This window comes from Anomaloglossus baeobatrachus, chromosome 1, assembly GCF_048569485.1.
Source record: "Anomaloglossus baeobatrachus isolate aAnoBae1 chromosome 1, aAnoBae1.hap1, whole genome shotgun sequence".
Taxonomy (NCBI): Eukaryota; Metazoa; Chordata; class Amphibia; order Anura; family Aromobatidae; genus Anomaloglossus; species Anomaloglossus baeobatrachus.
In genome coordinates, this window is record NC_134353.1 from 905,954,313 (window position 1) to 905,967,010 (window position 12,698).

At 44.0% G+C, this 12,698-nt stretch overlaps 1 protein-coding gene across 1 annotated transcript in view; it reads left to right on the forward strand.

The window, feature by feature from the left end:
• Positions 1-1,876: 1,876 nt before the first annotated feature.
• The window catches only part of LOC142302024 (lipoxygenase homology domain-containing protein 1-like), a 119,291-nt gene continuing 108,469 nt past the window's right edge, over positions 1,877-12,698 (forward strand). Inside the window, exons 1-4 of the mRNA XM_075343102.1 lie at positions 1,877-1,973; positions 3,809-3,969; positions 6,654-6,730; positions 7,338-7,534. Coding sequence (XP_075199217.1) covers positions 1,950-1,973; positions 3,809-3,969; positions 6,654-6,730; positions 7,338-7,534 — 459 coding nt within the window. The 5' untranslated portion in view covers positions 1,877-1,949. The remainder of the gene's footprint in view (positions 1,974-3,808; positions 3,970-6,653; positions 6,731-7,337; positions 7,535-12,698) is intronic.

The window sequence follows — 12,698 nt, forward strand, 5'->3', positions numbered from 1 at the left end:
GATGTTGTTTCTCCCCTCCGTGGGTAGGGGGTTAGTTGTCCCGGGGCCCGGTGAGGGTTAGGGATGGCAGGCGGGTTACGGGGCCTGGTGAGGTGCAGGGTCGCGGGGGCAGCGCTGTGCCGCACGGCACGGTGGTACTCACTCAGCCAATGATCAATGCAAAGTCTCCGGTAAAACAAACGGCTGGATGGACGGGTCCCACAGACGGCTGCGGTAGCTCTCCCGGTAGGTTGATGGTGACTGCCTTTCCCTGCACCTGTGTTGTGTTTACGGTTCCAATGGCTTCCCACCGGTAACCCGCTCCCCAGCTTGGATGGATGCTGAGGGAGCCCCTTTTGCCCGCAGGCTCTGGCCCTGGGAACTGTAGCCTTGGCGGTGACTGTGTTTCCCTTTACGGTGTGAGCTGTTGCTTTCAATCGGGTCTTGACTGCTGGGAAACCCCGGAGGTTCCCTTCGCTAACGGATTTGACCAGTTTTACGGCGACTCCTAGCCTGGTCGGGGTCCGTAGGCCCTGCCGAATGGTGCTGGCTTCTCTGCACTCCCCGATCCGGTACCGGCGGGCCACCGCCCGTCCCCGGTCCTTACGGTTCACTCCAATCAGCCTCTCTTGCAGACGGTCACCACCGTCTGCCAACCTTGCTGTAAGTGCCCGGGCCACGCACCCGGACACGGTCAGTCTCCTCTACTGCCACCTCACTCCTTAACTCCTAAACTGAACTGCCTTCCTTTTCCCGCCTCCAGGACTGTGAACTCCTCGGTGGGCGGGGCCAACCGCCTGGCCCACCCCCTGGTGTGGACATCAGCCCCTGGAGGGAGGCAACAAGGATTTTTGTTTGACCTAGATGCGCCTAGCCGGGGTGTTGGGTGTGTTGTTGTAGTACTTGTGATGTCCTGACTTGTCCAGGGCGCCACAATATAAACTGAGCGCTGCTCAGAATGTGATTGAACTAGAAGATATAAACTATGAGTACAGTTCTGGATGTGATTGGAGTAGAAGATATAAACTATGAGTGCAGCTCTTGGACTAGAAGATATAAACTATGAGTGCAGCTCTGGATGTGATTGGAGTAGAAGATATAGGGAATTTGAAGGAGAAAAGACATTGCATATATCGCACAACCCATAATATCATGTGAATAAAGAACCTTTATTAACAGTGCACAATACCCTATTACCATTCACCTGTGGGTACAGGATCCGGTTTATATCATATGTTTTAATTGGTTTTAAATTTTATTGTGCACTGTTAATAAAGGTTCTTTATTCACATGATATTATGGGTTGTGCGATATATGCAATGTCTTTTCTCCTTCAAATTCCCCATGTATTCCATTGCATCCAGCACCCCTTTTGATTAATATAATTGGCTTTTGTGGTGCATACTCCTCCCCCCCTTGGAGTAGAAGATATAAACTATAGGTGCAGCTTTGGATGTGATTGGAGTAGAAGATGTAAATATGAGCGCAGCTCTGGATGCGATTGGGGTAGAAGATATAAACTATGTGTGCAGCTCTGGATGTGAATGCAGTAGTTGTTATAAAATGCGAGTTCAGCTCTGGATGTAGTTGGAATAAGAAGCGCAAAGTATTTGTATCTCACACTTTTATTTTGCTCTTGAAAATTAGCAATCGCAGGTGAACGTTGACCTTCTAGGTTTTCCGAAGTGAAAGTGGATCGTCGGTGTGAGTTACCGATGGGGTGTTCTCCAGCTGTCACTCCTGAATAATGTATCACGGAGGGTGTTTTGTGTGGTGTCACCCCCATTACCACCAGAAGCAGATACAGGGATCCTTATCGGTGTGTTTTGTCCTCCGCAGTGGTGAAGTATCGAGTGACCGTTCACACTGGGAACGTGAGTGGAAGTGGAACTGATGCAAACGTCTTCATCTGCCTCTTTGGAGATCTGGGGGACACCGGGGAACGCTTCCTCATCGACTGCAAGAACAACATGAACAAGTTTGAAAAAGGCAATGTAAGTAGATGGAGCGGGGGGCAGCGTGGTGCAGCACACCGGCGGAGGGGGGATTCATACAGTGCAGGGAGGTCTAGGGTGCTGAATGTCACGTCACATTATGGCACAGCTCATTTTACTTTTTTACACAATTTATGGTGATATCACGATAAACCGTACGCTGTAGAATACATTATTCAGGAGAGCAGGGAAACCCATCCAGTCGTTAAAATGTGCAGAAGAAGAGTTCTAGGCAGATGAATGGAAAAAAAATATGGTACTGTGTTACGAAAAAATCTATTCCCCTCTCGGGACATTGCACCGATTGTATACAGTACACTATGAAAATGAAAAACGGTAGATATGAGATTGGTTGGGTTGGGTGACTGATGACCTCTCGCTAGAGCCATCAAAGTGACCCCCCTTCTTCCCTGTGACACTCCCTATCTACAGCCAAAATCCCAAAAAGCCACATCGCACAACACTTTGTATGTAGTATTTTTTATACCTCATGCACTCTTTAAGAACTAAGATATTGATTACCTATCGTTAAGATCGGTGGGGATCCGACACCCAACACAACCACCACCTCCCAGCTGATGCCTGGGGCTGCTGGAAGCACACAATGTGTGTAGGGAAAACATCTCTGTAGGCTATGTAGTGACCATTCTCAAATACTACTGATTGTATCCCATTGACGTCAATGGAAGCTGAGCTGCAGTACCAAGAATGGCCATTAAAGGCTACACAGAGTTGTGGAGTTCTGGCTATGTACTGTCACTACCGTCTTTCTGCATTATAAAAACAGTGACAGGTTCAGGACTAAAGTCTCTCGTTGCCATGTAACACTCTTTATATTAAACATAATTTGCTTTACTTTGTGAGCAAAGGGTTAATGTCAGTTTCTCCTTGCAAGCAGGTGCTTTTGGTTTGGAACCACTCCCATTTCCTTTATATACCCTCTTCTCTCAGTAAAGTGGGCAGATTATTCTGATACATTTGGAAGCTAGGCTGTAAGGTGGAAGGAGCTGGTGGAGCTCTTATCGCAAGTTGCTAAGTAGGTTGCAGTCTTTGTCCTGACTGCAACCGTGATTTGGACTTTTTTTATTTGTTGTTATCCCCTGTCTGTATGTCCTCTCCCTGGTGTTGTATTAGTGCAGCGGTGGGGCTAGTGTCCCTCACCTGCCAGCTCACTAGCCAGGTTTCTTACAGGGTCTGCCAGGGTCTCTAGTATCCTGTTTGGCGACAGGTGCAGAACCTGTATAGGGACTGGCTAGGAGTGCAGGGTACAACTGCAGGTGAGAGCAGGAGGTGTCCCATCTTCCCCATCACTAGCACTGGTGCCCAGCGTTGTTATAGTGTCCCTGGTGTACCCCTCGTTTTGTTCTGTGTTGCACCGTATACCATACTCCCCTTAGTCACTACGTGACATGTACACTGTGGAATTCAGCACCAAGAATCGACCAATCGGCAAGGATGGCTGGTGTTATATTTCCATCAAATATCTATCTAGAACAGACCCGTTAACAATTCACCCCCCCCCCAAAAAAAAATGCATGAAATACCTCATCCTTAATCTCCAATAGTAAGAAAGTTAGTTGCTTACGTACTGACCATACAGTAGAGTAGGATTGCCAGGGCTAATATACTGTAGCAAAGCTTCAGCTGTGAGAAGGACATGAGTGTGAGAAGGAGACTTTTCATATGTGAGTCTTATAAGTCAGTAGTACCAGTCCAGATTACAGTTTTGGCTTGGATGCGGCTTGGTGTGGTAGTTCCCGGTAAGTCGCAGCTGGCTCAATCCTCATCTCTTCTTATATATTGAAGCAATACCAAGAACCTTCTCTTATCCCCAGGCAGATGAGTTCATCATTGAGGCGGTGACTCTGAAGCAAGTGAGGAGGGTCCGCATTGGACATGACGGGAAAGGAGGAGGTTGCGGATGGTATATGGACAAAGTGGTAGTGAAGGAAGAAGGAAAACCCGAGACTGAAGCAATTGAGTTTCCTTGTAACAGGTAAGACTAAACAACTAACAAAACAGTACAAAGTGTCAATAAACATAAAATCCTCTCTATTTCTTAACTACACCATCTTACGTAGGATACATTTTCATCAATGGGAACTGCTGCATTACTTTAAACGTCTCTGTGTAAAGCTGAATGAACCTCCAGGGTGGGAAGTAAGGGTGGGCCTTATTCCTAGGCCCCACCCCTGCAGAGCCCAGAACAAATGGTTCTTTCTGTCATTGTCTCTCTGTGTTTTTCTTTCTGACAGTCTCTTAGTATACAGTGTTTAGTGGTACTTTTTTGAAAACCCTTCAAAAATCTCCATATTTCCTCATATATTTCACCTAAGTCTTGAAAGCATATTAAAGGGAACCTGTCAGCAGAAATTTTGCACTAAACCTAAAAGATTCCCCTTCTGCAGCTCCTGGGCTGCATTCTAGCAAGGTTCCTGTTGTTATTCTGCCCCCTTTTAGACCAAATTAAATATTTTATAAAGTGGTACCTTTTTGTATGCAAATCTTGTTAATCGTACACGGGGGCGGGTCTCTGTTGTCCGTTATTCTGCCTCCTGCTGCTTTACGCTGTCCCCCATCGCTCAATTTCATACCTCAGGACGCCGCCCAGTGCGCCCGTGATCTCGCGCATGCGCCGTGCCACTCTTGCGGGACTGTGCACTGTGCACAGTGTGACCGCTGGTGACGTGTTGTGCAGGCGTGAGATTGTGGGCGGCGCTGTGATTGTCATCAGCAAGTACCTGCCCATAATCTCGTTCCCGCGCTTTTCACTCTGCCTCCACTGTTATGCTGCTCCGCTCCTCCCATCTATTTCCTGCTCCAGGGCAAGATGGGAAAGAGGTGACGTGGGGTCATCTGGCCAGCGCTTGCGCAGAACGGTGGAGGCAGAGGGGAAAGCGCGGGCACGAGATTATGGGCGGGTACTTGCTGATGACAATCACAGCACCGCCCATAATCTCATGCCTGCGCAACACGTCACCAGCGGTCACACTGTGCACAGTCCCGCTAGAGTGGCACGGCGCATGCGCGAGACCTCGGACTCACTGGGCGGCGTCCTGAGGTATAAAATTGAGCAATGGGGGACAGCGTAAAGCAGCAGGAGGCAGAATAACGGACAACACAGCCCGCCCCCGTGTACGATTAACAAGATTTGTATACAAAAAGGTACCACTTTATAAAGTATTTATTTTGGTCTAAAAGGGGGCAGAATAACAACAGGAACCTTGCTAGAATGCAGCCCAGGAGCTGCAGAGGGGGAATCTTTTAGGTTTAGTGCAAAATTTCTGCTGACAGGTTCCCTTTAAGAGAAAAAGGATCAAACAAAGGAGTCAAAAATATTAGACTGTGTAGTTTTTTTTAAAATAGGAAAATGATCCAATATTGCATGTCTGTGAGTGGCAAAAGTATGTGAACCTTTGATTTCAGTATCTGTTGTGTCCTCGTCGTGTAGCAATAGCGGCATCTACAAATTTCCAGTTATTATTCATTTGTTCTGCCTGTCGGCTTGGAGGAATTTTAGCCGATTTCTCCTTACAAAACAGCTTTAACACTGTTATGTTGGTGGTTTTCGCCCATGAAGTGCTGGCTTCAGGTTCTTCCACAACATTTCTATAGGATTAAAGTCACAACTTTGCATTGGATATTCCAGAACTTTAGCTTTATTCTTCCTTAACCAATCTTCTGAAGAACGACTTGTTTTCTTTGGGTTACCCACATACTCTTGAGATTCCACTCGTGGACAAATGTCCTGCCTTTTTCATTTAGAATTTGCTGATAGAATTCAGAATTCATTCTCCCATCAATGATGGGAGCTGTCCTGGGCCCAGATTAAACAAATCAGACCCAAACCATGACACCACCACCGTGTTTGACAGATGGTGTGAGGTTTTTATGCTAACATAACCAGTATTCTTTATGGAGAGCAGTTGGCTTTCTTGCAATCCTTCACGGCATTTTTTTTTCAGTCTCCTCCCGATGGTGGACTCATGAACAGAAACATTAGTGAGAGAGGCCTTTAGTTGTATAGAGGATACCTTGGGTTCCTTTGTGGCATAGCAGACTTTTATGCTCCTAGTTTTTGGAGTGATCTTTGTTGGTTGACCACTTTAGATGAGGGCATAATTTTCCTCAATTAAATAAAATAACATCTAATATTTTTTACTACTTTGGTTCTCTACTTTGGGACTTTCATAAAATATGATCTAGTTTTAGGTACATTTTCTACTTTTGCTACTGAAATATGGAATATTCTGAGGAGTTCTCAAAATTTCATATAGTCTTTTTTTTCTCTTCTGTTTTTGTATTGTGCCATGTATTTGTTTTCTTTACCTTTTTCCTTCATAGGTTTGTCCAGTTATTAATCCAACCTTTATATTATTGGGTAATCAGCCAATTTCTATTAATTTTAATTAATATAATTTGGCGCCACCTAGTGACTGGAATTAAATGGGAATAAACAACTAATTAACTAATTCAGATAAAAAGTTGAAACTTTCCATTCTGCAGCTTTTAGGTGTAGACTCATGCCAAACCGTAATGTGTAATACAATTCGGTCCAGGAGGAAGTCTCTACTCGTAATGAGGGGACTCATACAAAGGGGGTCACCATATTGCTATTTTCACCCATGATGCCATGTTTTGTGATGCTGTGTTATTTTACCATGTCTGTTTCCTAAACAGGTGGTTTGATAGAAATGAGGATGATGGTCACATAATTCGGGAGCTGGTCCCACTCGGAGACTCACAGAACCTGAGAAGTGAGTTCATTAATCAGACTTTCTCCATGTTTTTTTTCTTATTATTTTGTGCCTAGGTTTACCGTGAGCAGTCAACAAGCTGCGATTGATAGATCTCCTATACTTTACGGTCTCTGTTTTACCTTGTTGAGTGTATAAAAGGTATTTTTGTTATTTATGGTACATCCATCTGCACCTATGAAACGAATAGTAGATTTCCAGATTATATTTTGCAATTTAAAGTAGTAGACCAAATGGGGAGAAGCTTAGGAGTCTCGATTCGAGGAAGTTCCCTTTCCTTTGTCATCTAACGGGGTTGTATGCGTGTGTTACAGAGGCGCCACCCTCAATTTGCAAATTCAAACAGCATTCTGTGGGTGCGGCATGTATAGATTTTGCCCGGCCAGGTCCTTGGTGATGATGCTTAACCACTACCCATTTGTAAATAGACTGAACACTAAATGGTGGACCTAATCACAAACCAAGAGCCCCTCAGGCCTTGATGCTTTTGCCGATTATTCTGTTCTATCGAGAGTACTAGTGTCCTATTTTGGGCTAAATCGATTCTGATATTCCAGATGATGAAGGTTCCTTGATTTCTCATTGTTACATCTCTTTTGCCTTACAGCTATAAGTTACCACTTCCACATTAGGACAGGAGATGTCAGCGGTGCCAGCTCTGATTCCAGAGTCTTCGTCAAGCTGTATGGAGAAAAAGGAGACACTAATAAACAGTTCCTGCTTGTCTCCGACAATGACTTGGCTGACAACTTTGAAAGAAGCCGGGTGGACAGCTTCACTATCAACACGATAGACATTGGGAAGGTAAAATAACTCATTGTTCATTGACTCAGTTCTATTAATTATAGTTAAAGGCCTGATGCCAGAAGGTCTTCTGCTCCACTGTCCAAATTGCAGAAGTTCTTGTCTTGTATGTTGCATTTCAGTCTATAATTTGTTTGAGGATGGACATTTTAATCCATATATTTTACACATCCTTATTGCTGCTTTCCATATGTATGGGGATTTAAATCCTAACAGCCCTGTGGCCCCTTAACTGTCTGTCCCTGCATACTGTCCCTCAGTTAATTGAGGAAACCATGAATGCCAACATGTACTGTGACATACTGAAGCAGATCAGGTTCCCCTCCCTTTGAATTCCAACATAACACTCACAAACACAACTCCAAGATGACTGCTGCCTCTCTAAAGAAACTGAGGCCAAGCATCTCCAGACCTAAATCCTATTGAGCATCTGTGGGACCTCCTCAAATGGAAGGTGGAGAAGCTCAAGGTCTCTAAACCCACCAGCTCTGTGATGTTGTCATGGAGGATGGAAGAGGATCCACCGACTCTCATAAAGCTTTAGTGACCTCCATGCCCAAGAGAGTTAAGGCAGAGCTGGAAAATAATGGTGGCCACACAAAATATTGACACTTTAGTCACAATTTGGCCAGTTTTCAGGGGTGTACTTTACTTTTGTTGCCAGCGGTTTAGACATTAATGACTTTGTAGAGTTATTTACAGGACATCAAATGTACACTGTTATACAAGCTGCACACTGACTACTTCAGTGTTGTCCCATGAAAAAATATAATAAAATGTTTACAAGAATGGGCGGGGTTTACTCACTTTCGTGCTATACTGTATATTTATGTACACAGTTAGGTCCCGAAATATGTGTCATACAAATGCCTCATTTGAAGTCCTGTTTTAGATGTCAGTGATTCTAGTACATATGTGCTTTATTTTATACGTACCAGAATCACTGACATACGCAGACCCATTTGTTGTGAATTTCAGTTATGCTTTTGCTGCTGTGAGGCTCCCTCTTGTGGCCAGGAATAGTTTGGACAGAGACCAGGTGTGTTGAGCAATGGGCGTTTCCATTGCTAACTCTCTGCCTATTTAAACCCTGGTCTGCTGGCATGCTATGCCGGATGTCAGTTGTTCTTTGTTCACCAGCTGCTTCATCCTGCTCCAGACCTCATCTACCCCAGATAAGTGCTTGGCTCTTTATTTGTTGTTTAGTTCTTTTTGCTCTTATCTGGGTTTGTCATTTACTGTGGTTATTGTCAGTTTATTTGCATGCAGGGATCTTCCCTCTCAGTTGCTTAGCTGGGAAGCTCCCTGCAGCTCTGTTTGGAGTATTGCTCCTATTAGTCACCTTCTCCAGCGAAACTCTGGGCAGCCTCTGCTGCCTGCTGCTTCTGAGCCGCCTCATTACTATCATGCATATTCATGAACACACGACACAGCCGACCTGGAATCGCCTTGACAGTTCAACACAATAGGCAGCACTTTGAGCCCATCCTTTAGTGGGTTACTGTCATTGTTCCATGTCACAAACGTGTCAATAACTCAATAATGAATAAAGCTACATTAAAAATGAGCACACCATTGTTTATCTTGTGCAATTCCCTATGTGTTTGATGTATCACATGACCCCCTTCCCATTAAAAAATTTAAAGTTGAATTAAAAATGGCCGCCATGGGCGTCACCCGGCCTCAAATGTTTGACCCCTCCCATGTACTAACATGCCACAAACGGTAAGGTGATATCAGCAACCACTTCCATTTTATCAGGGTGTATCTATACTTATGGCCCAGCCTGTATATTCAGTGTGTACATCTACAGTCTTGGCCAAAAGTGTTGGCGCCCTTGAAAATGAATGATTTTTCCCCAAAAATTATTGCAATTACACGTTTACTTCCTTTGTGTTTATTGGAACAACACAAAAAAAACTGATAAAAAAAGGCAAACTGGAAATTATTTCAGACACAACTCCAAATGTGATCCGGGCAAAATTGTTGGCACCCTTAATTTAATATTTAGTAGCTTCTTACACATTTTGCCTGGAATTTTGGACTCTTATTTTGCTCACTGCTCCAGGTCTCTCATATTTGAAGACGTCTTCTTGCAACAGCAATTTTAAGATCTCTCCACAGGTGTCAATGGGATTTAAATCCGGAATTATTGCTGCCACTTCAGAACTCTCCAGTGCTTTGTTTCCATCCATTTATGGAGGCCTCTTGAAGTACATTTGGGGTCATTGTCTGTTAGAAGACCCATGACCTAGGACACAAACTCTGATTTCTGACACTGGGCACTACATTGCCATCCAAAATCCTTTGGTAACCTTCAGATTTCATGATCTCTTAGACAGTTAAGGCCCCCAGTTCCAGAGGCAGGAACAGCCTCAAAATAGATGTGAACCTCCACCATATCTGACTGTAGGTGATGTGTTCTTTTCTTTGTAGGCCTCATTCCATTTTTGGTAAACAGAATGATGTGCTTTACCAAAACGCTCTATCATGGTCTCATCTGTCCACACAACACTTTCCCAGAAGGATTTTATTGTACTCGTATACATTTTGGAAAACTGCAGTCTAGCTTTTTCTGTCTTTGTCAGCAGTGGGGTCCTCTGGGGTCTCCTCCATAGTGTTTAATTTCATCAACATGTCAATGGATAGTTCTCGCTGACACTGATGCCCCCTGAGCCTGCAGGACAGCTTGAATTTCTTTTGAACTTGATTGGGGCTTATCCACCATCCATACTATCCTGCGTTGCAACCTTTGATCAGATTTTCTCTCTCGTCCACGTCCAGGGAGATTAGCTACAGTGCCACAAGTTGTAAACTTCTTGATGATGGTGATACCATAGACAAAGGAACATCAAGATCTCTGGAGATTATAACTTTGAAATTGTTGATATATTTTTTTTTTTAATAAGTCTATTTTTATTGAAATTTTCATCAAATCACAATCACATATAAAAGTAACTACGAGCATGAATAAAATACTGAATAATACATCAGCCACATCTTCCTTATATCGACTACTCGATGACCCGAAGACAGTCACAGTCTCTCAACTCAGTATCTTGTCACAAAACCTTATAATATTTGTTGGAGTCTTCCGGGTTTGTTTAAGATTTTCCACCTAGCTTGTATCATCTCAGGATGTGGCTAATTAGATTTCAAACAACATCGAAAAAGACGCATTCCCATAGTAATAAGACAGATGAGAAAAGGGGGAATGTGAGCAGAGAAAACTAAGATACCTAGAGGAATGAGACCAGGGGGTTGAGGGGAAGGGAAGGAGGGTATTTGGGCATGTGCTGTTACCGAAACAAGGCTTGGAAGTTCGAGGACTCCTTGAACATCACCCAGGGTTGCCAGACTTTAATAAATTTTTCATTACTACCCATCACCATTGCTGAAAGTTCCTCCATGTGACAAATGTGTGACATCTCCGTCTGCCACTCCCCAATAGTGGGGGCCTCCGTGGTTCTCCAATGCCTCGGAATGACTTCTCGGGCTGCTATCAGACAAAATCGTAAAAGGCTCTTCATTTGCTGCCTCACGAGCTGGGAAGTATTGACAGAAGTGCCATTTTAATTGAGGGGGTGATGCTCTCGCCCGACATTTGGTTATATACTTGAAACACCTGAGACCAGAAGCTAGACAGTTTCTGGCATGCCCACCATACAGTTAGGTCCAGAAATATTTGGACAGTGACACAATTTTCGCGAGTTGGGCTCTGCATGCCACCACATTGGATTTGAAATGAAACCTCTACAACAGAATTCAAGTGCAGATTGTAACGTTTAATTTGAAGGTTTGAACAAAAATATCTGATAGAAATTGTAGGAATTGTACACATTTCTTTACAAACACTCCACATTTTAGGAGGTCAAGAGTAATTGGACAAATAAACCAAACCCAAAAAAAATAATTTTATTTTCAATATTTTGTTGCGAATCCTTTGGAGGCAATCACTGCCTTAAGTCTGGAACCCATGGACATCACCAAACGCTGGGTTTCCTCCTTCTTAATGCTTTGCCAGGCCTTTACAGACACAGCCTTCAGGTCTTGCTTGTTTGTGGGTCTTTCCGTCTTAAGTCTGGATTTGAGCAAGTGAAATGCATGCTCAATTGGGTTAAGATCTGGTGATTGACTTGGCCATTGCAGAATGTTCCACTTTTTTGCACTCATGAACTCCTGGGTAGCTTTGGCTGTATGCTTGGGGTCATTGTCCATCTGTACTATGAAGCGCCGTCCGATCAACTTTGCGGCATTTGGCTGAATCTGGGCTGAAAGTATATCCCGGTACACTTCAGAATTCATCCGGCTACTCTTGTCTGCTGTTATGTCATCAATAAACACAAGTGACCCAGTGCCATTGAAAGCCATGCATGCCCATGTCATCACGTTGCCTCCATCATGTTTTACAGAGGATGTGGTGTGCCTTGGATCATGTGCCGTTCCCTTTCTTCTCCAAACTTTTTTCTTCCCATCATTCTGGTACAGGTTGATCTTTGTCTCATCTGTCCATAGAATACTTTTCCAGAACTGAGCTGGCTTCATGAGGTGTTTTTCAGCAAATTTAACTCTGGCCTGTCTATTTTTGGAATTGATGAATGGTTTGCATCTAGATGTGAACCCTTTGTATTTACTTTCATGGAGTCTTCTCTTTACTGTTGACTTAGAGACAGATACACCTACTTCACTGAGAGTGTTCTGGACTTCAGTTGATGTTGTGAACGGGTTCTTCTTCACCAAAGAAAGTATGCGGCGATCATCCACCACTGTTGTCATCCGTGGACGCCCAGGCCTTTTTGAGTTCCCAAGCTCACCAGTCAATTCCTTTTTTCTCAGAATGTACCCGACTGTTGATTTTGCTACTCTAAGCATGTCTGCTATCTCTCTGATGGATTTTTTCTTTTTTCTTCATCGTTCCTTATGGGAGACCCAGACCATGGGTGTATAGCTTCTGCCTCCGGAGGACACCCAAAGTACTACACTCAAACGTGTAGCTCCTCCCTCCTAGCATATACACCCCCTGGTAGCCAGTCCTAGCCAGTTTCAATGCTTTGTGTTCAGGAGGTCACACACACACATGCATTCTCTGATTTTTGATTTTTTGGATTTCAAAGATTTGGAAGAAAAGCGGGTCCAGTCTGGACTCCCGGCATGTCCCTTCTCA